The following is a 27,737-nucleotide window of genomic DNA, read 5'->3' as shown; positions in this document are numbered from 1 at the left end:
GCGAGATAAATTTTTGTGTCACGATTTAATCGTGTGATTCCTCGTATGTTCTAAGTCGCGCAGTGGCCACGATGTAATTCGCGATTAATTCAGAAAATGGTGCAATTAATTCGCGCTCCCGTTGTTCGTGTTGTCGATTAACGAGACTAGATATCTTCAAAATTATCGCACTCTCTCAGGTGAGGTTAGAATTCGCACGACAAAAAGCTTTCTACGAATCCTGTGTAAATCGTAGATCGCTACAAAGAAATCGAATCGCGTTAGAGAGAGAATCCTTGTTTTCTCTTACAGAATATCGTCTGTAAACCGTCGAATACAATCAATTTTTTAATTTGAATATTTTCCACAAAACAACGAGTAAAAATTTGTGGCCCTTTCGTTTTCGCTTTGTTTCCGGTTTAAATACACGGTACATTATCTTTTCTTTGTATGGTATTCGTGGTAAAATAGTATTTCGGTACCAAACGAGTAATTCTTGTACGTGTAAACTTTTCAGAAAACGAGTTGTTCATTTTAAATTACATTTTTTTATTAAATTTATTCGTGTTTAAAGTTGCCGATCTTTCACGTGGTTATCTTTCGGTTTTAGGCAGCGGAACTACGCTTTGGTTATACATGACGACGACGGACTTCTGGAGGAATCGATTTTTTATTTAATTGGTAAGTTCGATCGACGAATCAAAACAACTATTTAATCGTTTACAGCACTTACTACTAACATGCATAATATACAGTGTTATTACTGCGTTTTCTTATCTGCAGCTGATGCATTCCGTAATACTATTCGCGTTATCTATACGCGTTAACATTAACCCCCAAAAATTTCGTAATGAAATTAAATCCACGAAAGGGATTTAAAAATATTTTTAAGCGATATATTAGTTTATTGGTACGCAGTTTGAACTGTTCGTATTATTTATATTAGAAAAACCACGGCTCTACAGTACTAATTTCTTTTAATATAAAATAGTACTGTTAGGACCTAGGGTGAGAATTTAAATTGTTCCGAATTCATTTCTGAAAACATCGACTTCCCATAGCAGACCATAGAAAACATTTGGCCCTCGATAGACCCAACTGCGATCTAAATTACAAGTATACTTACAAGACGAAAAAGTACGCGTTTAAAGTGCGAGGCTTATTGAGAACACTTGACGTATAATTTACCGTAATGGATCGATTAACTCTCGAATAGGCAGAAGCGTATCGAAGGATCGAATTGGATGCTTTCTCATGTAAACATAAACGAACGTAACCCCGTACGGTTAGTAACGGACGAAACTTTCGCCCGTAGGCGCAGTAACGTTCATTTCCCGCGTATCCGTGCAAGTGACGTTGTCCTTGGTTCGCATTAAATGTTTGTTATTCCACGTGTGATTAAACGACATGAACTCATGGCTGCCAGACCCGAGGATGTGGTTGACATTCGAGTCCGGCTCGAATTGGGTAAATACATCATTTTAAATCTATTTAAATCTATTTGTAATAAATGTGATTTGCGTGCGCGCGTTTAGTTTCGTTGCACGCCATGATGGTCGTGTCCTTAAAGGCGAAGTTAACAAAATTCGAACACCATTGTGTTGAGAATGGTGACAAATAATCGATGCGACATTATCGATGAGAACGTATCGAAATCCCGAAAATATAGCCCATAAAAGATCGATATTCCAAGATGGAGTGACGCTAAGTGACGAGTGACGTGTTTGTGTGATGAATGATTTTTCTAATTTTCCAATCAATTCATAAAACAGCGAAGAATGACAGAGTGCAATCGTGACTTGGCACTTGGACGCCGTAGTACGCGTAAGTTCGATTCATATGCTGTTATCTGAAAAGGCTGGCTGCCCTACTTATTTATATTTATGTATATTTCAAACCTCGACCAGACGAAACGATTCGTCGTCTGCGTGACCGAGTTTCGAATTGAATTGAGCGCGTCATTTTTTTTTTTTTTTACTTTCTTTTTTCATTCCATCGTTCGCTACCTTTACGTATTTTAAGAAAAATCGTTTACGTCGCACATCGAATAAAGCTCTTCTATGCTTTACTATCTGAATTTCGAGTAGTGAATATTGATTAAATTGTACCGCGTGTCGAATACACTTAACCTTCGATTTTCAGGCTATATCGGCCGCGTAAGAGTTTCGTATAAATTGGAATCGTGTAATTCATAGAGAAAAAGGGAAGATGGATGTCAAGGTTCGTTTTCGTGTCTCAAGCTGACGATCGTCTATGTAACTTCCGTTACTAACTTCCTCAGTATGTACTAATATAACTGTACAAACTTTTACTGTTCATCGTGACGAAATAATTCTTTATATATATCTGAGGATAGACTGTTTAGGTCGAAAACATTTTTGCGCTATTTCCAACAGTTATTTATATTTTAAACAGTCTATAACTCTATACAAAGAGTTATTTCGTCATGATGTATAGTGAAGGCTTGTGTAGTTCCATATATATATATTTGTTTTCATATACTCGACGACTATTTAGAACAAAAAACCTATTATTTACTATTTTAATTTTTCGTTCGTTATTAACGAATATTAATTCATTTTTTGTTAATATAAATACTATGGTACGTCGTAGTACTCTGTGTGATTTTATGGTTGATCGCGAACGATCACCGATTTAAGTGCCAGCGTGAGTGCTTAATGGAAGTAAAAATTCGTTTATCGATCGTGTAAACGATAAAGTTTGCAGATAGGTCGTCGATACGGCGAAACCTTGCTTTGAAGTGTACGCTTGTTCTTATCTTCGTGTCCCTTTGCCGATAAAGCACGTGCTTGAACGAAACCTGGTATATATTTGGCAAGTGCAGGGATACTACACGTGCGTCACTAGTACCACTCTGATAAATCGAGTAACCGATTCTTTAACCACGCAACTCTCTGCAGCAGAAACAATCTTCCCCTTGGACAAGGCCAACCATAAGACAGCATTTTTCAACCGACACGGCATTTTAGCTGCGCATAATTGGAAAGTACCGAATTTTACGTTGTTTTACACAGTGTCGCCATTGCACTTTATTGGAAAGGACTTTCATGTACTGGCAGCTCATTTCGATTTCACATATTTTTCTACTTTCTTGTAGTTTTTTATGGGACTCCCAAATACGAGAAGCGCGTCAGTTATGGATCAAACGGATGTGTTTAAACGACGATGCAAATGAAATTGGTGACACGCTTCCCACTGGTCGTTTTCTCCGCCACCTGGCGAACGATAGGATGTATCCGTCCACGTGGATCGCCCACGCGCGTCAGGTGTTCGTCACCGCGGTCAATCGTTCCCTGAAGCCAGTATGCGAAGGATATTGGCCCGATCAACCGCGTCCGTGTCAGCGGTCAGTCCGTAGCAGGAAAGATGGGCAAAATTTCATTCGGAGAATACAAGTTATCCGTCGAATTAGCTCTATATATTTAATTCACGTTCAAATCTTTATAACCGATAGCGAGTCGCAATTCAGTTGCGACAGATGTAATTTTTGCCGAACAAGTAACGAATTAGAATGTCAGTTTCAAGATACAACGAACAACGATTAGTCCTGGAGTTTTGTTGCTCGTCATTCGACGTTATCAAATAGTACAGATTGAGAATTTTGCCCATTTCGGAGTACGCTAGTTTTCCACTCCGTTTCAGTCGCGAGAGGTTCGTGGCCCCGTGTAATTTCGACCGTTTATCCACGCGCTGGTCTCCTTCGACATCGCGGACCTCGAAGACCGTGTCTTCCCGTGCATGCACCGTGCTCACCTATCGATCTCTCGTATCCCTACGATGTCTTTTGTCCCGTGGATGCTAATAAATCGCTGTTCACCGACGGCCAATTCAGTGCGCGTTCGACCGTCGTCGCGGTTGATTTGAAACGCAGGTGCGCTCGGTGCGATCGCGCGTGGGTGGCATCTGACGTACCGTGAAACCTTCGACGAATCATAAAGTGCGTGAGATGGTTTCCGAAGAGGTGCGCGGTGACGAGACCCGAGCCAATGTTAGGCTGAACCTGCGACGAATAGTAATACTCGAATATGTAACAGTAGTCGAAGACAACTGTTAGCTATGTTAAGGATTCGACGTAAGTGTTCCTTTGCGAACGTAAACAAATTGAGAACACTTTGCACCGTGCGCGGTTTCTCTGCAGCAGTATATTTACTATTCTCAGGTTTAGATAGATCCGTTATCGCACTTATCGTTGACTTGTCATCCCAGTTATGTTTGAATGCATCCGAAGAGACGCGCGCATTCTTTTTACTATCAGCGTCTAGACTTTCGTCTGTATACCACGTCGACTGCTAGACTAGTACTTTTGAAGAATATGAAATATGAATTTAGTTACTTCTTCGGTGGAAAGCCCTATCACCCGTACAATACAAAAATTTAATGTCGAGGACATACTTTTAATTCTTAATGCCAACGAGTCAACGAATCAAAGAAAGTTTCAGAGGACAGTATTAACCGGTAAACGTTCGTTCGCATAGTTGGAAGTGGGTCATTTTGACCCGCCCCCGTTCCTTCGAGTTTTAATGAAACTAGAAGAATGACATTTACTCGGTTCCTCTTTGTGTGTAGAATATTCCACGTTTTCTGGCATTGACGCGACATATGCGCGCATATTTATAGCGAACTGATTCATCGTTTTTTTGGAGTTGTATTTCTAGCTAGCCACCAAATAATTGCATTCAGTTGACTCTCGCGGGCCGATCCTTTTCTTTCTAATCGCGGTCTCTCGTTCTGTCGCGGAATTAGGGATCGAATTGAAAGTCACGGAACGCTAAGTGCGGATAATTGTCCTTCGGAGTGGCCTGCTCGAAGCAGATTATCGGATTCGCTATCTGCGCGAAGGATGCAACGACTCGCCTTGACTCGAATTGTAATTCACCGCAGGAAACGGTGACTCGAAAACTTGGCCGCGTACGAGCAAATTTTGCTATAGTTACGGAACTAAATAGAGAAAAAAAAAATGAATCTATTAAAATAGCGAACGCGTGAAATAGATTTTGAAATCGGGATATTGTCGAACATGTTGTGTTAAATTCAGTAGAAATGATATGTCCCAAACGGTCCGTCAATAATTTTCATGTTAACCGTATGGAGTCTGTCACGTGGTAAATAATTGCCAGAAGATCATCCTCGCTGATAAGAGATTCTTTTTTCTGTTTATGCGAGACGATAGCAATTTTTGAAACATCGTTGCCTAACGCGAACGCAATCCAAAAACGACGCAACGCGACGCGAAAAATAAGTTTAGCGTAATGTGAAAAGAGCAACGCGTTATAAACTTTATCGCCATTTATCGTCCACTCGAGTGAGAAGTGGCATAATCGTTCGATAATTGCACAAATGTCCGATAATTGTGTAACGAATGGATTCTTTCTTCACGGTTCGTGAAGATATTCTAGTGAAAGTTCAAGCTTTGATCGATCAAAGTTGAATACCCGAGCATTCGGTCGCCATTCAAGGGTTACAGGTATATCGCTATCGATGTAATGAAATTCGATTCGAATATTTTAGTTAATAAAATAGCGATAAAATTCCAATTGCAATGGCGATCCACGCAAACCGCACAAGTTGAGCAATATTTACGTACGCGCAATGCCCCATTGATTTCCTCTCGAGTGTTTCCATTAATCCGTCGTAATCTGCTCGTTAAATATTAACGATAAAGTTGTCGCTAATTTTTGTCCATTAATTTTGATCGGATAAAGAGTATTAAAAGAAACTTTATCGAGCATTTTATTATTGTCGACGCGATCACGCTCCTAGAATTTGAACTCTACTAATCGTTAATCGTGTCTCCGATAAATTGCATAATTCGTTCCGGGTTTAGGGGTATCAAAATAAAAGAAGCTAGTTTGGACTCTCGATGGTCAGTCTGACCGAGCGAGCCTTCCCAAAAAGAATCGCGTTGTAAAATCAACAGTTTCGTTAGAAAAGTGAACGACTCGGATCTGAATTAATCGAAGGGAAACGCGTTTTGCGACAATTAAAATATCATTCTTAATTTAGCGCTAATTCCGATCGTAAAGATAATGATTATTACCGCGGCGAATTCGAGTCGTAGGTTCCTCGTCAATAACCCATTTATAGAGAGATAACATATTATTTTCTTTCTCGTACGTAATTAGTTGTCTCTCGATATAATCAGATAATTTACAACATCTGCTCGAACATATTTTCACTATACAATAGCAAACGTAAAGCAGCAAAAGAATACTATCACCGAGTTTAAGTATATCAACGATAAAGAAAGACAGGACGGACGGTCGCGAATCGTTATGAATTCTAGTTTGACCAAAGAATTCATTCGGAGGAACACTTGGTTAATGCCACGAAGAACGAAGAAACGAAACAGTCATTCGGTTTAATAGTTGTTCAAGCGTGAAGTGTTACTCAAGAGTGGAGTTACTCAAAAGCGTTTGATTCGTGGCTCGTGCCTCAGTGTACACCACGCAAACTGTAATAATACAGGTCGCCTTTTATTATCGCGGCTATCAGTTTCGCGCGATCATGCGACACGCCAAGCATTCGCTTAAAATTTCGTGAGCGACTAAGAAAAATCCACTCGGCGGACGTTGGATCGATAGATCGGATACACCAGGAGGGAGATCGACCTTTCGGCGGAGAAAACCGAAGAATGTCTCATCTGCGATCCAAGAACAGATCGACGAGCGCCGACGAGAGCTCGAAACAAATCTCGAAGCACGGGGAGTACCGCAGGATTCAGTTCACGTTGTTGAAGGGACACCTTGAGCACCGTCTTCACGAGGTAACAAAACGTAACAAGGTGAAATATAGCTATCATAATGTATTTTAAACAAATAGGGAATTACGAGGTACAAAACTTTTATCGTCTTTTGAAAAGCCACCTCGAGTAAAGAAGGCAATATTTTCTCAAATTATGGACAAACGCGACGAGCAACTTACGAAAGTTTCGTCAGAAATAAACAAAGATGATAGCGGCTACAGTTAAAGGACGATTAATTGGTCCCAGAAGAAAGTAATACATTCATGAATGCGAGACAAAAAATACCACTTTATAGACCGTTTCAAGCTGCACGAAACATACTAATAAAGTGGTGTTTTTGTTTTCAATGTTACAATAAAGTATCACTGTGAAACGTAGTCGGAAATACCTTACCCTCCTCTAGAGGAGACTCGCCATGAGCTGAAACCTCGAAATCTAAATTACCATTTGTCTGTGTCGCTCTCCGTACCAAAGATCATCATCTACCCTATGGATAATTCTAGCAACACTTCGATTCACGCGATTCGGTTACGTACTTTGTCCTGACCGACTATTTACTGTACTACTATTTAGTATACCACGTAAGTGATTTGGATTCGGTCGGATTCGAGCCAGCTCCGAGGATGATTTACGACAACGCGTTAGGACTACACGTTTTTGATCAAAGAACCGTAGCAACGGCGAGCATCGGCGCATCGATCCTCGCCTCGATGCAATTTATGCTACCCGGCGCGTACTATTTTCGTTTACCTTCGACGGCGTGCCAATGCTCGACGAACACTGGGTGCCACGATGATTTATTTGTCTCCATTCTCGCGGAGAATCGCGGCGAGCTTCGCTGGCCAGTGCCAGAGGACTCGTCATCGTAACTAACACCCTAACCGAGGAAGGAGATCATGCCAGAAGGATTGCTAGACGAATCCCGATTCATCTCGAGCCACTTCACGCGAAGAAACGATGGGTTTACTTGCATGATCGATCGTAAGGTCGTGGCTCGCTATCTTTCACTTTTGGTGTTAAATTGGCCACTTTTGGTGTAGCAAAGAAGCCATAATTCTTAAGTGGAATTCGAACCTGTAGCCCCATAGGTTGTAGCTATGTTTACCATGTAGCTTACGGGCTTAGCGATCCCGAGGTATCCTAGCTATACGTTACAGTCACATACAGAATGCGATGCAAGAAGTTAAGGATTGATGTGAAACGATGGAACTGAGCACGCGTCCAAGACTGGTGATTTGTTACAGATAAACCTGGACCAATAGGTACAACATTACACGAATGTAACGAAACAACGGATTAAAACAGATTACGTACCCTTATAAAATAAAGAAACGAAACAAACACAAGTGGAATTTGAAATCTTATAATTTGACGCACAATTAGCTAATTTGCCGTGCTAAATTAATTGTTTCCGTTACGTTATCCTCAACGTGAATCGATGGTAGTGGTCGTTCTCGTCATCGCATAGCAAACACGATGCCAAAAATGCTTTTATGCGATGCTTATCACGGGCACTATTGGGGTGCCAGAACGACTGGTTTGGTCTAACACGATTTCAGTCAATCGCGTATTTTTACGCTTCTCGTTATCGTATAACGTTCCAACGATCGATAAGTTTATCGATCAGTTTGGTAACGAACTTTAATTAAATTTATTCCGCGTGTAGTTATTTTCGAATTGTCTTATTTCGATTTCGATGTATACAGAGCGTGCGACGTAATACCCTCCACGATCTTCGACCCTTTTACGTACAACAGTCTATGTATAGCGCTTCAACGCTAAACTTAACGACGTTTCATTTGCACCTACTTCTACTTTCTGCAATTTTTATTGCGAACATTCCCTCGACACAACACGAACGGGCAGTGTCTTATCGCGTCATTATCAGAAGTAGCGACCACAAAGCGATGATAATCGAGATACCATCCACTTTGCTTTGATTTTTCATATTGTTTTCCAGTAAGCGATTAGACGCGGTGAATGATGCCCTGCTTTCCATCGTCGTCGGTTAATTCACGGTAGAATGTGTCGAACTAATTTCCCCGAGGTAGATGGAGCGTTTATTTGTATCCGTGAAAACTTGGCGTATCATATTTTCTTATCAATAATAGTAAATATTCTCGCGGCATGTGGTGCGTCGTGTCTCAGTGATCAAAATTCTATCGCTTCCATTCCCGCAATCCTGCAATGTCGAGGTGGAAAGTTTGTCACCGTGCGAATCGTTAAATTTCCATTAGTCTTCGTTCCAACGCGACGCGGGTTAATACAGTGGCGTAAACACTTGTTACGATTCATTTTCGATTCAGCATCGTCGATAAGACGAAATCGATACTCCTCCGTGTGTATACGTGTACATATGTAAAAGAAGAGAGTTTGCTCCGTTGGAGGGGACGATTGTTCGATCCAGTTGAATGATTAATTCCGCAAACGGAAAGAGTATTAATTTGAGAAGTAAGAGGTGTCAAGGGGAAACCGTTATCTGCGATCAACAACTCGAAACGAAACACGTTCTGCACGAGTACACGGGATACGTAAACGATTGTTGGTGCTTTCATGCGACCTAACTGGAAACCATCGATCCAGGAAATGATATATATATTTTCTGTAGAATTTCTGCAATATTTTTCCGCGACGAGTTCCACACGCAACGTGGAATACTATTTCCGAGAAAACTGCGGAGAAACGATGATTCTCGACAATCGGGTTTTCCGTGGAAGGGAGTTCCATGCTCTATCGCGTATATTCCGTTTGTTTGATTTGTTCCTCGTCAACTTTCCGCGGACGCGAGGCTCCAAAATTAAATTCAATGTCGTTTTAATTGTATTCAATCTGGTCATAAACGTATTTTCGATCACGTTCTATTTCAATCCTTTCGAAACTGTCGAGATTTCGAATTAATCTCAAGTGTGCAAAGAAATAAACTGAAATTCTGGTTCTTTCAACGCTCGCGTTATTAGTCGCGAACTATTTATTTTTTCGTGAAAACAAAAAGACGTTGACACAAATCCTTTTGCACAGAATATTTATTAACGTTGTAGCGACTGTTCTTTAGTGTCATTGCTTCATGAATGTAAACACCCCGGATCGGTGAACGTTTGTTTCGATAAAAACGAGCTTGGGGGAGACAAGTGAAAACGTCAATGCTTATCGTATCGGGTCGAGTCTCTTCTAGTCAGTTCTTCGATACATCCAAATGTTTGCAGATAAACGACTGTTTGTACATGCAATGGGAAAAACACAGCGTCAGAAGCGACGGAGATTGTTCTGTCATGAATGCAGAAGAGACGCCTCGATCTCGCGAACGAATTTATTTTAATATCGTCGGAACAGGGCGAAACGTAAGCCTCCCAAGCGACGAATGCTTTTCGTTCTCGATTGAAACACGCGAATACATCCTTTTCGTTGGGAACGTTCCGATGTATTCCATTCGTGGCAAGTGTGACAAATAGCGTCGATGCGGTGAACGCTAAAGAGCAATAAATTACGAAAGTTGTGTAACACGCGACACGTGCGAATCGTCTCGCGAACGCGAGGAGGAAACATTGCGTTCGAAAATGTCCTATGAAGTAAATTACCAGCTTCCAACTGGATAAACGATACCAGCGGAGTGTCGTTAATTGGTACTCGCGTCGAGAAATATCGAGAGGTTCTAAGCGTTTCGCAAACCTCTTCTTTAAAACTACGCGCTATGGAATAGTTATCGAAAGGATAGTTTTAGAAAGGAATCATGGACGGAAGGAGAATTTTCACCGGGGGAGGATCCATGAAGTTTGTACGAAAAAGGATTGCGTGGAATGGAAGCAAACAGATTAGATTTATTACGACTTGGTACGAGGACGAGTGCAGTGAGTTCAGGTTAATATTCGAACACTTTGCAACTTTGTGATGGAAGATAAAGCAATTGAAGCTTTATTTCAGGTGTTTATTTACACAAAGAGGGTAACGCTTCGTACTTTGTCGTAGACAAAGTTAGCTACAGTGTCCGAATATTATGCCATTCGCTGTGTAGAACACACTGGACGTTGATTGTTTAAATATTCGTAGAATTGATTGGAAAATTCGATTCGTCGGGTAGATTGAAGTGGCGCGAGGTTCGCGGTGTTTGAAAGATGATTTTTGCCAACCTAGTGCCAACTAATACTGCTGGAATATGAGAGTGTTTCCTGACATCGACCTGGTTTCCATGGAATACGTGAATGAAAGGACTAGTTTAGTGGCTTTGGATCGAAGAAGTACCGCGTCCTTGTCATCCTTGATACCGCAAGGATTGGCTCGCAGTTACGGGTCCTTTACGTCCTGCCAACAGGCGATACAATCGTTGTGGAATAGAAGTAAACAGGTACGAGATTAATCGACGTACAAATTCGTACGCGAGGGACTGAAAATCGTAGCAGACTGATAAAAAAAAAAAAAAAAAAACAGTTACTCTTTGTGACGGTGTGACATTTATTTTTTCATTTTATTTTATTTAAGGTGGAACAGTGATTTTCAACCACTGTATAAATATTATACGTCTCTGTAGATATCCGTACGTTTCCTCCACAGCGATACCAGGAGTTGGAACGATAAAATTTACGTAACTCGTTAACGGCTGCATTGGGAGTATCTCGAGATTAGAAAAGTCCCCTACCGTTGAATGGGTTTTTTCCAGGCATTTTTAAGTAGACAATCGCGAACATGTAAGTCCACAGACTCGATTTAACTGTGTGCAATGTTTCGTTCGAACCGTTACAAATATCGCGAGGTTTGTGTTAAAAGTAAAACTATTAATTGTAGAGTCCCGATGGAACCTCCTGAATGAAAAGTACACGCTGTAGGAATTATTATTACGGAACGTTAGCGTCTGTCCGTCTATTTTATTGGAGAGCGTGTCCATTTCGTAACTAGCAAGGAAACCACAGGTGGACCGAGATGAAGTGAATGAAGCACGTTTCTTCCCGTTTTCCGTTTCACCCTTCGCGTGCCAAGATTGTTCGACGTGCCTCGAAAGATAAACGGCAATCGCAACAGTGTCACGAAACATTTGTTTCCCGCGCGACGCGAATTACGTTAGATTACTTAAACCATCCGTTTACTCGTTGCCGGATTTAGCTCTGGCTAATAGTACCAGAAGTATGCAAGGCTGAAGACTTCCGCCTCCGCCACGCGCTTAAAGGCACGAGTAATTAAATTAAACGTAGCGTATTCTGGGGAGCTTCCGATCTTCCAACAGACTCAATTGCTTTCCATTAATTTCCCTGCTGCGTCAACTCGAAATCAAAACGACATTTCCGTTTCATCGTTTGCAATACTACCAGAAATTCTATAACGTGACAAAATCATTTACGCAGCGATAAAAATATCGTATACTTTTAATTCCCGTCGCAAGATGTTTGTCGTGACACGACTGGAATCAAAAAAACGAGCAAACTTTCGAGCAGCGTCAGCAGAAGAGACAGCGAGGCGCTAAAATTGTCTGGTCGCGTGTTGTCTAGGCAAAGTTAGTTCTTTTTACAAGCAGCAGTAAACGACTTCTCCGTACACAATTGATTAGTCGGTTGAGAGGTTTAATTGGACCCAAGTGCCGCGACTAGCGCAAGGACACGCAGACTCGTGTAGTTGTACCAACTAAAATATTTTTCTGACCGAAACATCGCGCGTTTGTGATACAGGGTCGATTGATGTAAGAAAGGACTTTTGGTCTTTCTGAAAAAAAAAAAAAAAAAAACACGAGTGGCGTGAAACGTATCCAATTTTTATATTTTAAATAAAAGCACGCGCGATCACACCTTATCTGGAATCTGTTTGCAGGCTATTCCATTCCAATGTAACAGAACAAAATTTCAGTGTCTTTTGCGGAAAAGTCATCGAATCGTGAGTGTTTTTTAGCTTGTATGGCAGAAGAGACGACACAGTAATCGCCTAATTAAGCTACCCTTATCTGGGAATGTAAACGAGCGATCGAAACGATCGCGGGTGAATTCGTTGTTTAACGTTGCAATGTCAACAATACGGCGGCATTTTTCGAGCATACAACACATTCGGTTTGCATTTCAAAGTGACTCATCGTTAAGTATAAGCGGGAATTGCAATCAGGCGGATGTTTCATTCGGAGTGCGAACACACCATTTACAGATGTATTAGTGTGAAGAGCGATTTGTTGTTTTTGGTACATTTGTTAGCCCTGGGAGAAGTTCTTGATATATATAGTAATTAAAAAATGAAGTAGAAGATGGGGGGAGAGTATCGTTAATAAAGAACTAATTTTCTTAGAAGAAAATAAAATGCGTGCAATGGAGGGTTTTAAAGAGTGCCTCCATTGTTATGATCTAGGGATTAGCAGCATCCCTAGGTAAACTTAGTCGAATAACGCGGTAAATCAAATTATCGGTTGCGTCACGGCGTCGACGCCTCCCTCGTCACAGCGTCGCATTCCGTGGCCCAAATCGACGACGTTTATTCCGGTTCCCAAGGAAATTCGGCCCCGCGAATGTCGAAATTTCGTCCCGCGTTCTTATTTAAATATTTGCGCGACGCGAACCTTCGCGCAGACTCTCCTGGATATTTGTTGCCGTTTCCAATGTTTCTCAACCTCTGCGTCGCGTTTCATCTTCGTTTCCTGGAACTACTTATGCTTCTGGCATCGTTGCAAATCAAACTTTCGATGCGTTTTATTACCAAATTTCAACCCGGCTATCATCGTCCGAATTTCGTCTAGAAATTGATACGTTACCGCGACGCCGCGACGGCGACGCTATCCCGCGATTCTGCAATGTGTACACGACTTTAAAGAACCCGCGACGGATATATAAATGTCGCACGATATGCGGCACGATGTTCTTAGGCGATCGTTTGCCGTCGCGGATCGCACGCGTCTAAGACGTCGTGCACACGTGGTCGTCGATTATAGTTGGAGGATCGCAAAGGGAACGGAAACTGTGCAACAAAGGCAAGGAGCATCGATGACCAGCAGAAATTTGGAGAAAATGCTCAGGCTCGCCACCTTGTCGAGGGTCCGTCTTTCACGGTATTGAATAATTTAAACGCGATCGGGTTTGTCACGTTGATTGCTATTCAGATTGGGAGATACTAATTGCTATAGAGCCACGAGATCTATAGCGCTTGAATTTTCAAAACTGTGGTTGGATGGAGTACCGTGAGTATCGTATGGTGCTTTAATCGCGTCTAATTTCGAGCAGAGTTTGTAGACTATATTGTTAAATATTTCCTCAACTATTTGGCAGCTTTCGCACGTAGCAGTGACGGGTCAGATACTCGCAGCCCTCTATCCAACTACGAACATTCATCAAAATCCGAGCATTACAGTACCGTTGGGTCCCTTGTTAGTCTCTTCTGAGAAGGTATCGAGTAACGATTTAAGTACAGCGTGGAACAAACAGGAACGAGTTCAGTGTCTTTAGAGAACTGTACTAATTTTTCGTGTTTCGAGTTCTGTGGGAGTGTGTAGGTATCCCTAGGATACTTGAAAGGATAGACGTTAGCTTTTGTTTGACTGTAGACCTTTGTCTCGCCATTCTAATGTAGAAGCTTCAACCTTCCAATGAATTTGAACGAGGAAATCAATCGATAGAAATTTGGAAAACTGAAGTTTCAAGCTTTCAAATTCCTCTTTCCTTTACAACATTCGCCTAATTTTACCGAGCGATACCAATTTCAAATCAGTCAGAATTCGTAATCGCACTATCCCTTTCTACTTTTGCTAGAAATATTGATATCAGCGAGTGACGGAGCATAACTATCCGCGCGCTCGTCTAGCAATTATTGTCCCCGATTGTCGTCACAAGCTCGTCGAGGAAAGAATGCCATGCGGAAGGCCAAAGACGATCGTATCAAGATCACGACTCATCATTTTCGCATCAGCATCGAGGAGGAGGAAGAGGAGAACGAGGAGAACGAGGGAAACAAAGAGACAAAGAACCTAACAGCCGTAGAGTCGGCGGGGACGATCTCAGCTTCGACTGAGAGAAGAATTTCTATCACTATAGAGGCCGAATCTGATATACTGATAACTCCTGGCCAAGATTCGGAAGGAACGAATCTCCCTGGTAATCTTGAACCAGTGGAAAATCAAACACGGGACTGCGGAGATGCCGAGGGAAATGGAGAACGTAAGACTTTGGAAGAGAACTCTGCAGGAAGCACAGAAGTCCAAAAGAAGCTCTGCATCGAGTCAAGAGAGTCTTCCGAGCAAAGCCAGGACAATGGACTACCGCAGAAAAATGGAAATAATGGCGAAGCTTGGAGTTGTTATGGATGTCGAAAAGGCAGCGAGCCAGAAGTCAAGGAAATTGGTGAAATCGAAGCGTCAGGACTTCCAGACGACTCGGAGAGACACGAGGGAACGGAGAAGAAAACGAAAGGTGACCAACTCGAGGGCCAAGCGTGTACTTGCGATGAAAATCCGACGGTAATTACTGGAAATGCGGGCTTAACGACGTCGATGACGAACGTGGAGCAGAATTTGGCTGCATTCCACGTGAACTTCGGAGTCCTCTGTTCCACGAAGTATTCAGTCAGCGCTGTCGCGAACGAAAACAGAAATTCGATTAAGAAGTTAGACCGTGGGCCAAGCTCGGGTGTCGTTCCTTTGACTGAAGCTTCAAATCGTGGAGCAGATGGCATGGACGTTAACGATGAAATCCCTAAATCGTTAGACTCGACTGGTACAGACGAATCCAAGAAGGATTTACGAAGCACGCTTCAAATGAACCTACTCGATTTGCCTAGGATACCTCATTTAGAAGCCAGCAGCAAAGAAATGCCCGGTGATAGCCAGAAATCATGTGTGAGAATTGATGTCGAAACCCTGAAAGAGGTCGAAGAGGCAATAGGAGAAGGAACGCTGCCTTTTAATACCTTAGGAGATGTCCAGAATAAACCAACTCCTCGATTATCAGCTTCCCCATTGCTCCTCAGGCGATTCTTTAAAGCCTCGAATAGTTTATCCCAACAATCTCCCAGTTTGGACAGACAATCTCCAAGCCTGTCCAGACAATCTTCCTCCATCGAGAGATCCGTGAAGATAAACATCGAAAGTCCCAAAGGAGTCGAAGAGGCTACGTCGAGGAGAAGATTGACTTTGCCCATGGCGAACGTTGATCAGATCTCGCAAGAGGGACTCAAGACACCCACTTACGAGGACGTGTTATCAGGAACGACGGTGAATCCCATCAGACGATCCAGCATCGCGAGTGCCGCGATCTGCTCCAGTTTGGCCACGAGTTTGGTCAGCGCTTGTCCAGGTATTCCCAACTGCTTGCTGCCTTCAAACGACGAACACTCAACGGTTAACGAGAACTGTGGAAAAGGTGGACTCAAACTGAAATTGCCCTTCCTCCGTCTTCACATACCCGAACACCAGTCGTCCACCGGTTGGAACGACGAGGACGATCGCGAGGATCATCATTCCTATTACCACCACCACCACCATCACCATCACCATCATCACGCGTTCCCGTATTTTCATGTACCCACCATCACCTTCACCGCGTCAGCTGCTGATGGCGAAACAGGGCGGAAGTTCAACTTTGGAATACGCAAACACTCGCAGACGGTTAGTCGCCACGTTGAGTGTCCTTCGATAAAGGGTTGCCAACTACCCTCTTTTGGAAAGGACGATCCCTCTCGTTTCCTTGGCACATTTACACTTGGTAAATGTCCTTTTCCATACTTGACGCAGTTGGCAACTCTATCTCGACCCGTTCCAGCAGCTTCCCTTTTAACAATGCGTTTGTTGGTGTGTTTGTTGGTTGTTATTAATCGATTGGGCGTTGATCCATAACGAAGAGCAGTTAAGAGTGAGCATTAACACGTGATTCCCACCTTTAAGAGATGTTGTAACAAAAATTTCTCCACTAATTCTTTTCAGAAAAGAAATATGTACATTTATAGTCGATGTCGATGTTTTTAAACGTTGGGTTTAACCAGATATGGTCTCCAATCGAGTCAGACGTCTCCCGTCGGTTCTTACTCGAGACTTTCGAGGCGCAAGTTTCCGATGAAATACGGTTTAACGAGTCGCAATAAATTATTGCTCGGAGATAAGTGCCCGAGGTAACTTACGTCGACGTTCACTTGAAACGTTCAATTCTTACTAAGATACTTCCAACAATGTCACGGACGAATTCATTAATCATCGTTCCTGGCAATGATTCTATTTACCTTTGAATAGATAAGTAGTCCGTTGTATCATAAGATTCTCATTGATTCAATCATCGTCGCTCTATTCGTTCCAAGCGCGGTAACGACCAATTTTCCTATTTTCCTATTCTCTGTACGGAAGAAGTTAGTATTAAAGAACATCTACATAGACATCGTGGAGCGACAATGTAGAGTTGTTAATAATACAGAACGCGTATACTATGTATTTAAAAAGCTCGGCGTTGTTAGCTAGTTCCTATTTTCTAATAGTCGAGACTATGCGCACCTTCGTCTGTTGTACTTTCGCAACGGCGAGCAGTCGCACATAGTTTAATTGTTTGTTCCTCGTTCTTTGTTTTGTAGCTTGACTTAGATAAAAGATAAAGAACTTAACGGTGCCGCGAAACGATTATTAAAACGTTATCCTACCGGCAGATAAGTGACAATTACCTCCAGGTAGATAAAACTAAATCGTTAGCTAAAAGTAAGTCTGCGAGACACTTTTACAAGTTCGACACATTTGCTGTCAGACGACCGGATAGTCGTCGAACTCAGCGATGAACTTATCCAGCTGTTGCGCATTAAACGTTGAAATTTTCTTAGAAACTGTCGATGTTGCAAAAGCGCTCGAATAGCATCCAAGGTTTCTCGATATCCTGCTGCCGCCATTTACCTTTCATTCAGCGTTTCCGTCGGTACCGATTAATACCTTATCGTCGACCTAGATTCCATTGTGTCCCTTTAAATCCGTACAGGGCTCTCCGTGCTTCCATTACCGAGAAAAATTATAAATACTATTTCCAGACACGCGGTACACGTGTTTTCGCGTTAGTGGTACACCGATCGATCGATTCTCGATTTGAAACTCTTCTTTTAATCGGCTGACCTCGTTGCAAAGCTTGGAATTAACCGTTCGGAATCAAGTACGCGGAATTTTCTCCACGACGCACAAAACGAAGAAACCGTACAGGGATAATTTAGATGTTGGAAGAAATCGTGACATTTAAAAAGCAGCAATTTCGCTCGACCTTCGACTACTATCATCTTTCCCATTTCTTCTTTGTATGATGTACTTAACGACGAGCAATCTTGTACAAGGTGATTGTGGTTGTTGATGGAAATGCGTCTAAATTGGAAAAACTGTGAAGAATAAGACTGATCTATAAAAAAATGTATCATTCAACATCTGGAACGCTTAACAAACTTGGTTTAGTAAACAACGAATCAAGAAACAGCCAGGTTTATTACGAAGGATGTTTTTACCCACTAATCCGTCGGATAATAAATTCATTAATTATGTCAAACAAAATATTCGACGCCCGTTTAAACGGCTCTGCAACGTAATCCAGTTTATGTACGTGGCGAATTATGTTATGTGTTTTCGCAATCTGCGCCTCTGCGCAGCAATTAATTCGCTTCAGCAGTTTTTGATTGAAGAGCAGCGACGTCTCGCTCGCCGATACGACGCGCAAATACCATTTCGTTTTCTCTTTCGTTTCGCAGACCTTGCACCGGACGGACTCGATGGTATCGCTCTGCTACCGATCTCTCGCCAGCTATATCACAGATGACAACCTCGCTGGTCTCCAGAACTTCCTCGAAAGCAAAAGAGTCCTGGTCGATGATCGAGACGAGGTATCAAAAATATAACAAAGTGAATTTATTTTTTCTTCGTTTAATCTTCCAATTTACTGATTTTCGTCGTTCACGCGGTAGAATGGTAGCACAGCCCTCATCCTCGCATCAACTAAGGGGAAGATACACTTCGTACGGGAGCTCATCAATCATGGAGCAGATGTCAACGCTGAAGACGGGGTTAGTCACCGTATCTTTTGGATTAAAGATCTATTTTCAACTGGTACGATCAATTTCACTTTCAGGACAACTGGACAGCGTTGCTTTGCGCTGCCAAGGAAGGCCACACCGACGTCTGCCTCGAATTACTCGAACATGGCGCTGAGTTGGAACACAGAGACATGGTACATCGCATTCTCTGGCGTTTTTCACCCTCTATCCATCCACAATACCTCTACCAAGACTATTTGACTATTAGACTATTTTCTAAACTCTGGCAACTTGACCTGGCCCGAAGAAAAAAGCCTCTTCTTCCTCTTCGTATTCATTTCTTTACGTTTCGAATCGAACAAAATTACGCTTACGAAGTTGTTCAGAAGTCAAAGGGAGCACCGCAAATAGAAGCTAAGAGGAATGTTCTATTTTTAGGGAGGGTGGACGGCACTTATGTGGGCGACGTACAAGGGTAGGTCGCCGACGGTGACGATGCTGCTAGCGCGAGGAGCTGACGTCAATGCACATGGAAATTTTCATATACCCTCCTTGTTATGGGCCGCGGGCAGGGGTTACCCTGACATTGTTAAAGATCTCATTGCTCATGGTGCTAAGGTTAACGTTGGCGATAAGGTAACGTGGTTTTATTCAAGTTCAAGTACACAGAGTATGCTTGAACTGATTAAAATGAATCGTCGGGGAAACTGAATACAGCTGAAGTTGTATTAAAACTCGTTGAACGTGATTTTTTCAACTTCTAGTATGGCACTACAGCGTTGGTGTGGGCGTCGCGTAAAGGAAATGTAGAAATTGTAGATACTTTCTTAAAAGCTGGTGCTAATGTTGACACTGCTGGAATGGTAAGATGTACATTGGAATTATTGTATAAGATGATTCATCCGGTGATCGTTGGATCGTTAACGAAACATCTTACAGTATTCGTGGACCGCTCTTCTCGTGGCTACCCTTGGTAATCACGTGGACGTCGTGCTGCTACTTTTGGAGTACAAACCAAACGTGAACGCTTTGGATAAGGATGGATGCACGGCTCTAGCGATAGCATGTCGAGAAGGACATCACGAGATAGCAAACGCGCTTTTAAACGCTGGTGCTTACGTAAACATACAGGACAGAGCTGGAGATACGAACTTAATTCATGCTGTAAAAGGCGGTCATAGAGGAGTGGTTGAATCTCTTTTAAAGAAGTATGCCGACGTCGACATCGCCGGAAAGGTGACAAAATTGATACTAAATTATCATCCCAGACAGAAGACAGGATACATACCGATTAATATCTTGACAATGGTTCCGATTAGAACCTAAATGTCTCTTTTGTGTACCGAACCTACTTTTTTCCCATTGATTTCAAGCTTGGACTATGATTATATTTGTTTAAAGAAGTTCCAAGAGCTAGCTAACCAGGCACATTTTATTGAAATATTCTAGGATAAGAAAACCGCAACTTACATAGCAGTAGAAAAAGGCAATATACCGATATTAAAATTGTTACTAAACGCTAACCCAGACTTGGAGATCGCGACGAAAGACGGCGACACACCGCTACTGCGGGCAGTTAGGTCGCGCAACGCTGAAATCGTGCAATTACTGCTGGACAAGAAAGCCAAGGTCTCTGCAACCGACAAAAAGGGCGACACGGTGCTTCATATAGCTATGAGAGCAAGATCGAAAGCTATCGTCGAAATACTATTGAGAAATCCGAAAAATAGTCAGCTACTTTACCGTCCAAATAGGCAAGGCGAAACCCCGTACAACATTGACATTAATCATCCGAAAACCATTCTCGGGCAAATATTTGGAGCGCGTAAGTTGTTTGCGTCTTACTTGCAAAGAATTTAGTAATTCGACCTAGTTTGGAAATTAGGTTCGTTTAATCGTTAACTGCCTAATTCTTTCAGGACGCCTTAATACCAACGAAGACAATGAAAATATGCTTGGTTACGACTTGTACAGTAGCGCTTTGGCGGATATTCTCAGCGAACCATCCCTTTCGACACCTATAACCGTTGGTCTTTATGCAAAGTGGGGCTCTGGAAAGTCTTTCTTGTTAAACAAGTTGAGAGGTAATAACTTAATCGCTGAAACAGACGGATCACGATTCGTTCGAGAAATTTCTTACATCCGTACCAATTATTTCAGAGGAAATGAAAAACTTCGCTCGTCAGTGGATAGATCCTGTATTCCAATTCTCTTTCTTACTTTTCGTAGTAATATCTCACGTATCGTTATTAGCGGGTATCACCATAGGTCTTGCTCTACAGTCGTGCATCGTTGGTCTCGTCTTTGGTATATGTCTTATTTTCATTATGTACGCTTTTTTGATACTTATCTGGTATGCTAACAAAAGGTAAGGGAACAAACTAGAGGATATATCTTACGTGTTTTTATATTTTATGACCCTCTAACGTTTACATTGTAGATACGATTGGTATTGGCCGTACAATTTTACCGTTGCTCTGACTACAAAATTAAATTCGTTAAAGCTATTGCTGCAAGTGATTTTTTGTCATCCACCCGGTGGTCAAGTTCACGATAGCGTGACTGTTCAGCCAATCAAATTTTACTTTACCGATCAAACTCGAGTGGGCACAACCGCCGCTGGAGAAAACGCAGTAGTACAAATGGTGGGATCACTTTACGATTCCATCGAAAACGATTTTGGTTCTCTGTCCACGAGATTGTACAGAGCGTTCCGACCAAAGCCTGATAAATCCACCACAACCTGGAAGTGGAGACACCTTTGTTGTCTACCGTACATAGTCATATTCGAGTTCTGCTTTTGCAGTTTACTCGTTGGCATTTCTGTGCTTACCGTCTATCTAATCGACATCTCTAGCAACGAGTGAGTACTCCATAACGATAAAGTGGTCGACCCCTTCTACAATGAATATATAACGTTACTTACCGATTATTGCAGGAAAACAATAGAGGAAGGTGCGGCACACATAATTATGATAACTGTTGCCTTAATACTAGCTGTCAGTGTAATAGCAAATTTATACACGTGGAGTCGGACTTTGCAAGCGCTTGTCTTCTCTCAAAGGCGACACCTTCAACGCAGCATCTCCAAATTGGAGACTTTAAAAAGCGAGGGGTTCATACAAACGCTAAGAAGCGAAGTCGGTTTAATGACGGATATGGTACGCAAACTTATATACTTTTATCGCTGTCATTTTTCTACCTAATGAGAAAGTTTTTTTTTTCCTTTTTATATAAAAACAGGTGAAATGTTTAGATAGTTTCATGGCTCAACAAAGTAGATTAGTAGTAATCGTGGATGGTCTGGATAGCTGCGAACAAGACAAAGTGTTACTAGTTTTAGATGCTATACAAGCACTATTTAGCGATAATGGTTATCCGTTTGTTGTAATACTAGCGATTGATCCGCATATCATTGCTAAGGTACCGTAACATACATTACAGTTTTTTTTTTTTTCTATGTAGTGTAAAATTAATATGTTTACTGTGACGTTCCAATTGACAGGCAGTGGAAGTCAATAGTAGAAGGTTATTCACAGAGTCGAATATCGGAGGGCACGATTACTTGCGCAATATGGTACATCTTCCATTTTATTTGCAAAATAGTGGTTTACGGAAGGTGAAGGTTGCTCAACAAACTGCCCAACATAGCAGAAAAACCGCGTGGACTGAAGCCGAGGAGAGTGTTAATTACACTGCTACTAGTACAATGCATCATTCTGTTTCTAATAGGAGGCTCAGTACAGAGTCTGGTATAATGAACAGTAACGAAAAACTGAAACCGCAAAGTAGAAAGGGTAGTAGGAAATTGCGATTAAGCGAGTCGATAGCCAGCAGCATTGGTAGCAATTTAAATCGACTAGGCGGTGCGCAGGACCTTAATAAAATGCTTCTCACCGATGACTACTTTAGCGACGTAAACCCACGTAGCATGAGGAGATTAATGAACGTTGTTTATGTCACTGGTAATGCAGAAATAACTAGTTCCCGGAACGTTTAATTCAGCATCTGTCACGTTCGCATTCGTTACATTGTCTATTTATTTTAGGGAGGTTGTTAAAAGCATTCCAAATTGATTTTAATTGGTACCACTTAGCCAGTTGGATCAATATCACCGAACAATGGCCGTTCAGAACATCTTGGTTGATTCTCCATTACGATATGTATGAAGAGAGTTTAGATGATACCATGTCGTTAAAGAGTCTTTACGATAAGTATGTTTCTCCTACAAGTGTCGTGTGTCTTTTACGTCGTCTACGTGTATTTTATGTTGCGGTATTTGAATCATCAGGATACGCCCCCAAATACCAGTACTTAAAGAAGTCCAGCCTCTTTTAGAGATGGATAGAGACGAACGCAAGTTGGACATTTTCCTGACTTTCCATCGTTCCAGCTTACTCATTAGCGATATGAAGATATTTTTGCCGTTTACGATTAATCTCGATCCTTACATTAAAAAGAAAATCAAAGAAGAGCAACAAAGTATAGAAGAAGAAGCAGGACTCGTGCCGTATAAACAGTACAGCCCTTGGACTATGCACGGTGGTGGCCAGGATCAATGGAATACGAGTAAAACTGCTTCAACGAATCGCACCATGAAATTAACCAAAATACCGAGTTTGCAAGGATACGCACCACCAGTGCCATCGACTGCGTCATGGTACATGCCACCTTCGTTCGATTGGCAAACTCCACCTTGGGTACAAGCTCCTCCTATGGAACCCACGATTAAACCTCTTTCCGCAACTACAACTCTACCGGTACGATATGCATATAACCATCATAGAATCAAATATGATTTCAGTAGCACTCGACTATATTTCGTTTTTTCTTTTTAGTCCGAGATTTTGGAGATGAGACTTTCGTCTCTATCGGTGAACGGTGTTTGCGATCTGATCGATAGAATCGAAAGTTTAAATCACAATCAAGCACCACAGTACAAAAATGTTATCAAGGAAAATAATATTAATGGCAGAGTCTTGCTACACTGTGACATACAAGAGTTAAAAAAGGTTAGGTTAGGTTAAATTTTCTTTCATGCTCAAATGTGATTTTCTTTTAACGATAATCTGCAAACAGGTCCTCAAAATGGCTTTTGGAGATTGGGAACTGTTCCGTATGGTGATTGCGTCGCTTAGAGAATTAGAACTGTCGTCGTTTACCACGCACGAAGAAGGCCCCCGCAGCGTGCGATTCACAGTAGGGTCGGAACAAATTCAACGGAAAGGTACACATAATTCCGTATACATAAGATAAACGTATATATGTTTGCGTTAAACACAAACGTCTATTACTCTATTTTAGACCTTCCCTTACAAAGCAATTCCGTTCGCGTGCCTGTGCTGGCTGAAAAAGAAAAGGGAATATCGAGAACCGACGGTCCTCCTAGACGAGAACAAACTAAACAGTCCATTATGGAGAAACAAGTAAGCTGTCTTAAAACATATCACTAAAACACGTTTATAGTTTTATTGTACCATGTAGATTAATAAAGTATGATTCTCGTTACACTCGCGCTCGGTTTTAGTTCCAGGTAAGCAAAATTACGTAATGTTTGTCGGCTTCTTAGCGCAGAGAATATACCGAATGAAATCGAGAAAATTAGCGTTAAGATACTTTGTATGCATCAAAAACGAGTAACGGGTTCATATTTCAGGTAACCTTGGAAGAACAAATGATTTGCGGAGCACTGCAGACTTTAAACGAAGAAGCTTGCGAAGATGTATTAGACGTACCATCTCCGGCAGTGGTACCAACAGACTCACTTTCAGGTGAGCCCTCTTCTCTACCACTTACACTGCCTTTGGTTATAGTTCAAGAACCACCGCAGCCAGAGCAAAACTGTGACATCGTATACGAGTACAGTACAAATCTTTAACGATCTGAATCGAAGAAGACAATAAACTCGATCGTGTATCATGCGTGTACTGCATCAAAACGACTACATCATCCTATTTGAAGATGGTTCAATATACTCATCACTCGTAGTTTCGATTCACGAAAATCTTGTTAATGTATCTAATTGTTTAATGTGTCAATACTTAGATACATCTATAGCAGTATTACCTATAATAGGTCCGCCCGCATAAAGGGGGACCAATAAAAAGTTTAGTTTTTATATTATACACAATGCATACGTGGAAGAGGCTAAAGGAACTATCGTTATTTTCTTTCGAACTTCGTCACTCCGAGTTTCGATTCTCTACGAAAATCTTGTCAATGTATCTGTTTAATATGTCAATACTTAGATACATGCATAACAGTATTACCTATAATAGGTGCACCCGCGTAAAGGGGAATAAATAAAAATTTAGTTTTTGTATTGTACATAATACATACGTGGAAGAGGCTGAAGGAACTACCGTTACTTCCGTCTAAGCCCTGCTTCTACAACGACTGTTTAAAAATGTGCCATTGCGTAGACTGGACCGTTGTAAATAGACAAAGGATATAAAATTAATATCATCTGTTAAATAAATTATATAAACATACGATGCGTGAAATAAATAACGTTATGGCGGTAGTGACTTGAATGTATGCGTTAACATAGCCATAATAAAAGAATCGTCTTAGTTAGATAGTTGAGTAGATAAATGGTATCAGCTTGCGAAAAAAAGCAATTGCGAAACGTTTTTGTATTTCGAAAACAAATAAGGAACATTCGTGCACCTGGCAAAAAGAATTAATCTGTCTCTTAAACGTGTTGTCAATGCTTAATCGCTGGTTGTGTTATTCTACTTTCCTATGTATGATACGTAGAAATATTGTATATTTCCTAGATTCGAAAACCTATTATCTTCCAACAATGAACATTTGTAAAACAGACTGTGATAATTACCTGTTACTATTGTCGGATGTTGTTAAACGAGTATATTTTCATTTTGAGTGTTTACGCTGATAGATCTTGTATACTTAGAAAGATAAGCTTCAACGTGAGAGAGTTTTATATACCAAAGCAAAGAGCTAGTTATATTTTCATCTTAATTAATTGTACTTTCTTTTTTTGTACTGCCTGTACAATTATCGTAAATTAGAGATTGTTCGAACATTATATTATAAATGCGAATGGCAATAAAATTTTGTTTGAAAATTAAAGTGAGGTTATCTTTCTTAACGGCGTAGATCTATAAGCATATCGAACGCATTCTTTCATTTTATATCTTTACTCTAAAACGCGGCTATTCTCGCGGGTAATCCACAAGGGGGTTCCAGCCTCTCTCCCTCCCAAGTCTGTCAGAACTTTGTCAACGCGAATATATGTAGAAGTAAGGAATTATATATTTTTTAAAGTTTGTATTGAATCATTTGCGGTCCAGATTCTCTAATTTCTGTCAAGCCTCATTCGGCATTAAACCGCAAAGGGTCGAAGAAAGTAACAAGAATCCTCGATTTCCAATGCGTCGATCTCACGTCTCACTGAAACTTCATCAAAGATTAGAAGAAAACAGACGGATAACACCGATATTTGTTTCAGGAGTTGGTCCAGCGACACCTCAGGACACGGAATACGTGATTCTTCAGTCCAATCCTCTTCTGCACTGGGTTCCAGTCAACGACGAGCCAGAGACATCAGATGACAGCTCGCTAGAATCCACGGTTCATCTTCAGCGCACGAATTCTCAGCGTAGCATCGCATCTCAACTTAGCACAAGATCGGTCTGCTCGTTTGGACACAAAGGTCCGAGAAAAGACGGGGGCAACGCCAACTCTAGCAGACCTTCTTCTCTGTTCGTGTCTCCGCCACCTTCGCCTAGACCTGCTTTCAGGTCCAAGTCAACAGACGAGAATTACGCGACGAACAACATACCTCTGAAGCCCACTATCTCGACGCCTATCAGAAAACGACGGTCCACGTCAACATTGAACGAGGATATAGCCGTGTCAACGTCAGTTCCAAACTCCAGCTTGGAGAAGTTAACAAAGTTGAAGGACCGTCTAATGGGAACGTTGCCAACTTCGTCTGCACCTGGGGAAAGCGAGGACGAGTCCACGCCGTTGGTTTCCGAATTGTCCACCCCGACTCATTCTCAATCCGACAGCGTGTTCAAACACGATTGCAGCGAGGAAAATAGTAGCTCTATCTCGTCCAATAAAAGTTTACCCCGAGACGGAGAGCGATGCGCTGACGTTGATTATTCCGACACGGTTAGCCTAATGGTGAGGGAACAATCTCTGAATATGCGTTTCCTCTCGCGACAGGACGCAGAAGAGTGGGACAATCCAGAAACACCTGTCTGATATCTTATATTACACAATTGACAACGAGTCTCTTGGTGATACGCAATAATGTGTGATAGGTAGACTGCGGATGTTTATGCAAATCCATATATCAGTAGAGTGAAGTCATAAAATTTTACCCTGTATTTTGCCATATACATACGCTCTTCACATATGCATTCTATACTGTTTATGCGTAAACATTCGCAGCCTGGTGATATGTATACGGGTGAATTGTTACTCTTAAGTAAAACAAAGTATTTAAATCGAGGTTTGTGATAAATTTCCAGAGGTAATAGGTTAAGTTATCGGTTCGATTGTGCTTTGTAAATAGTAAATAGGCGATATTGTCTCCCTTTTAGGAAAACATTCGAAGGTGTTCATGCATCCCCATACAATGAGTTCTGCTGTACGATACATGTCCATAATATTCAAGCAATTCGATACCAAAGTACTTAATGGGAAGTATCGAAAGGTATCAAAGTTTCAGGGTCTTGAGTATCAAGTTTCAATGTAGTTTGATACGAAATGATACTTCGTTATCTGGTATTCGTAGTGCTACCATGAAAGCTCCATCGCTAATTACGAATAATGTAAAGAGTGTAAAGTAACTTGATTGTAAAATACTTGATTTTTGTGGGTATACTGAGCAAATGACATTCCTTGATAATTTTAACGCATTTAACGATGCAAGCGTTATCAGTTCTTTCTTATGCGACTGATATCGAAGCGGAGAGTGTTTCTTTTATTATATTATAAACGTTTGGGTGTCGAGACATTGATTAGTCAATTTGTAAATATGGTTAAAACTGTAACTTGAAAACAAACGAATAAATATTAAAATATTTTAAAA

General features: G+C 41.5%; 2 protein-coding genes across 13 annotated transcripts in view; one reads left to right on the top strand and one right to left on the bottom strand.

Moving 5' to 3' along the window:
* The window catches only part of LOC128890036 (tRNA (guanine-N(7)-)-methyltransferase), a 5,229-nt gene extending 1,359 nt beyond the window's left edge, over positions 1-3,870 (bottom strand). Inside the window, exon 1 of one of the 2 annotated variants that reach the window (XM_054148190.1) lies at positions 3,754-3,870. The gene's annotated coding sequence lies outside the window, so the exon portion shown is untranslated. Of the gene's footprint in view, positions 1-1,105; positions 1,236-3,753 lie in introns of those variants that run through there. The other variant, XM_054148189.1, reaches the window with a different exon arrangement.
* Positions 39-27,737, top strand: LOC128890014 (kinase D-interacting substrate of 220 kDa). 11 transcript variants are annotated; one of them, XM_054148151.1, is made up of 22 exons: positions 39-179; positions 590-660; positions 18,386-18,517; positions 18,599-18,697; positions 18,763-18,861; positions 19,106-19,303; positions 19,432-19,530; positions 19,607-19,903; positions 20,117-20,492; positions 20,587-20,751; positions 20,828-21,035; positions 21,108-21,530; positions 21,606-21,828; positions 21,911-22,090; positions 22,173-22,632; positions 22,716-22,881; positions 22,959-23,427; positions 23,506-23,679; positions 23,747-23,894; positions 23,972-24,093; positions 24,324-24,438; positions 26,142-27,737. In XM_054148151.1, the coding sequence occupies exons 3-22, from the start codon at positions 18,407-18,409 to the stop codon at positions 26,903-26,905; spliced, it is 4,896 nt and encodes a 1,631-aa protein (XP_054004126.1). In that variant the 5' UTR covers positions 39-179; positions 590-660; positions 18,386-18,406; the 3' UTR covers positions 26,906-27,737. The 11 variants fall into 11 exon arrangements, 10 of the variants coding, with proteins under 10 accessions (XP_054004126.1, XP_054004124.1, XP_054004123.1 ...); XM_054148148.1 differs by lacking the exons at positions 39-179; positions 590-660 and adding exons at positions 3,933-4,072; positions 6,187-6,763; XM_054148147.1 differs by lacking the exons at positions 39-179; positions 590-660 and adding exons at positions 3,941-4,072; positions 6,123-6,763.

The sequence above is a fragment of the Hylaeus anthracinus genome, unplaced genomic scaffold (assembly GCF_026225885.1).
Source record: "Hylaeus anthracinus isolate JK02 unplaced genomic scaffold, UHH_iyHylAnth1.0_haploid 12000, whole genome shotgun sequence".
Classification (NCBI taxonomy): Eukaryota; Metazoa; Arthropoda; class Insecta; order Hymenoptera; family Colletidae; genus Hylaeus; species Hylaeus anthracinus.
The sequence above is the reverse complement of the archived record's forward strand: the minus strand, read 5'-3'. Positions and strand labels throughout refer to the sequence as shown.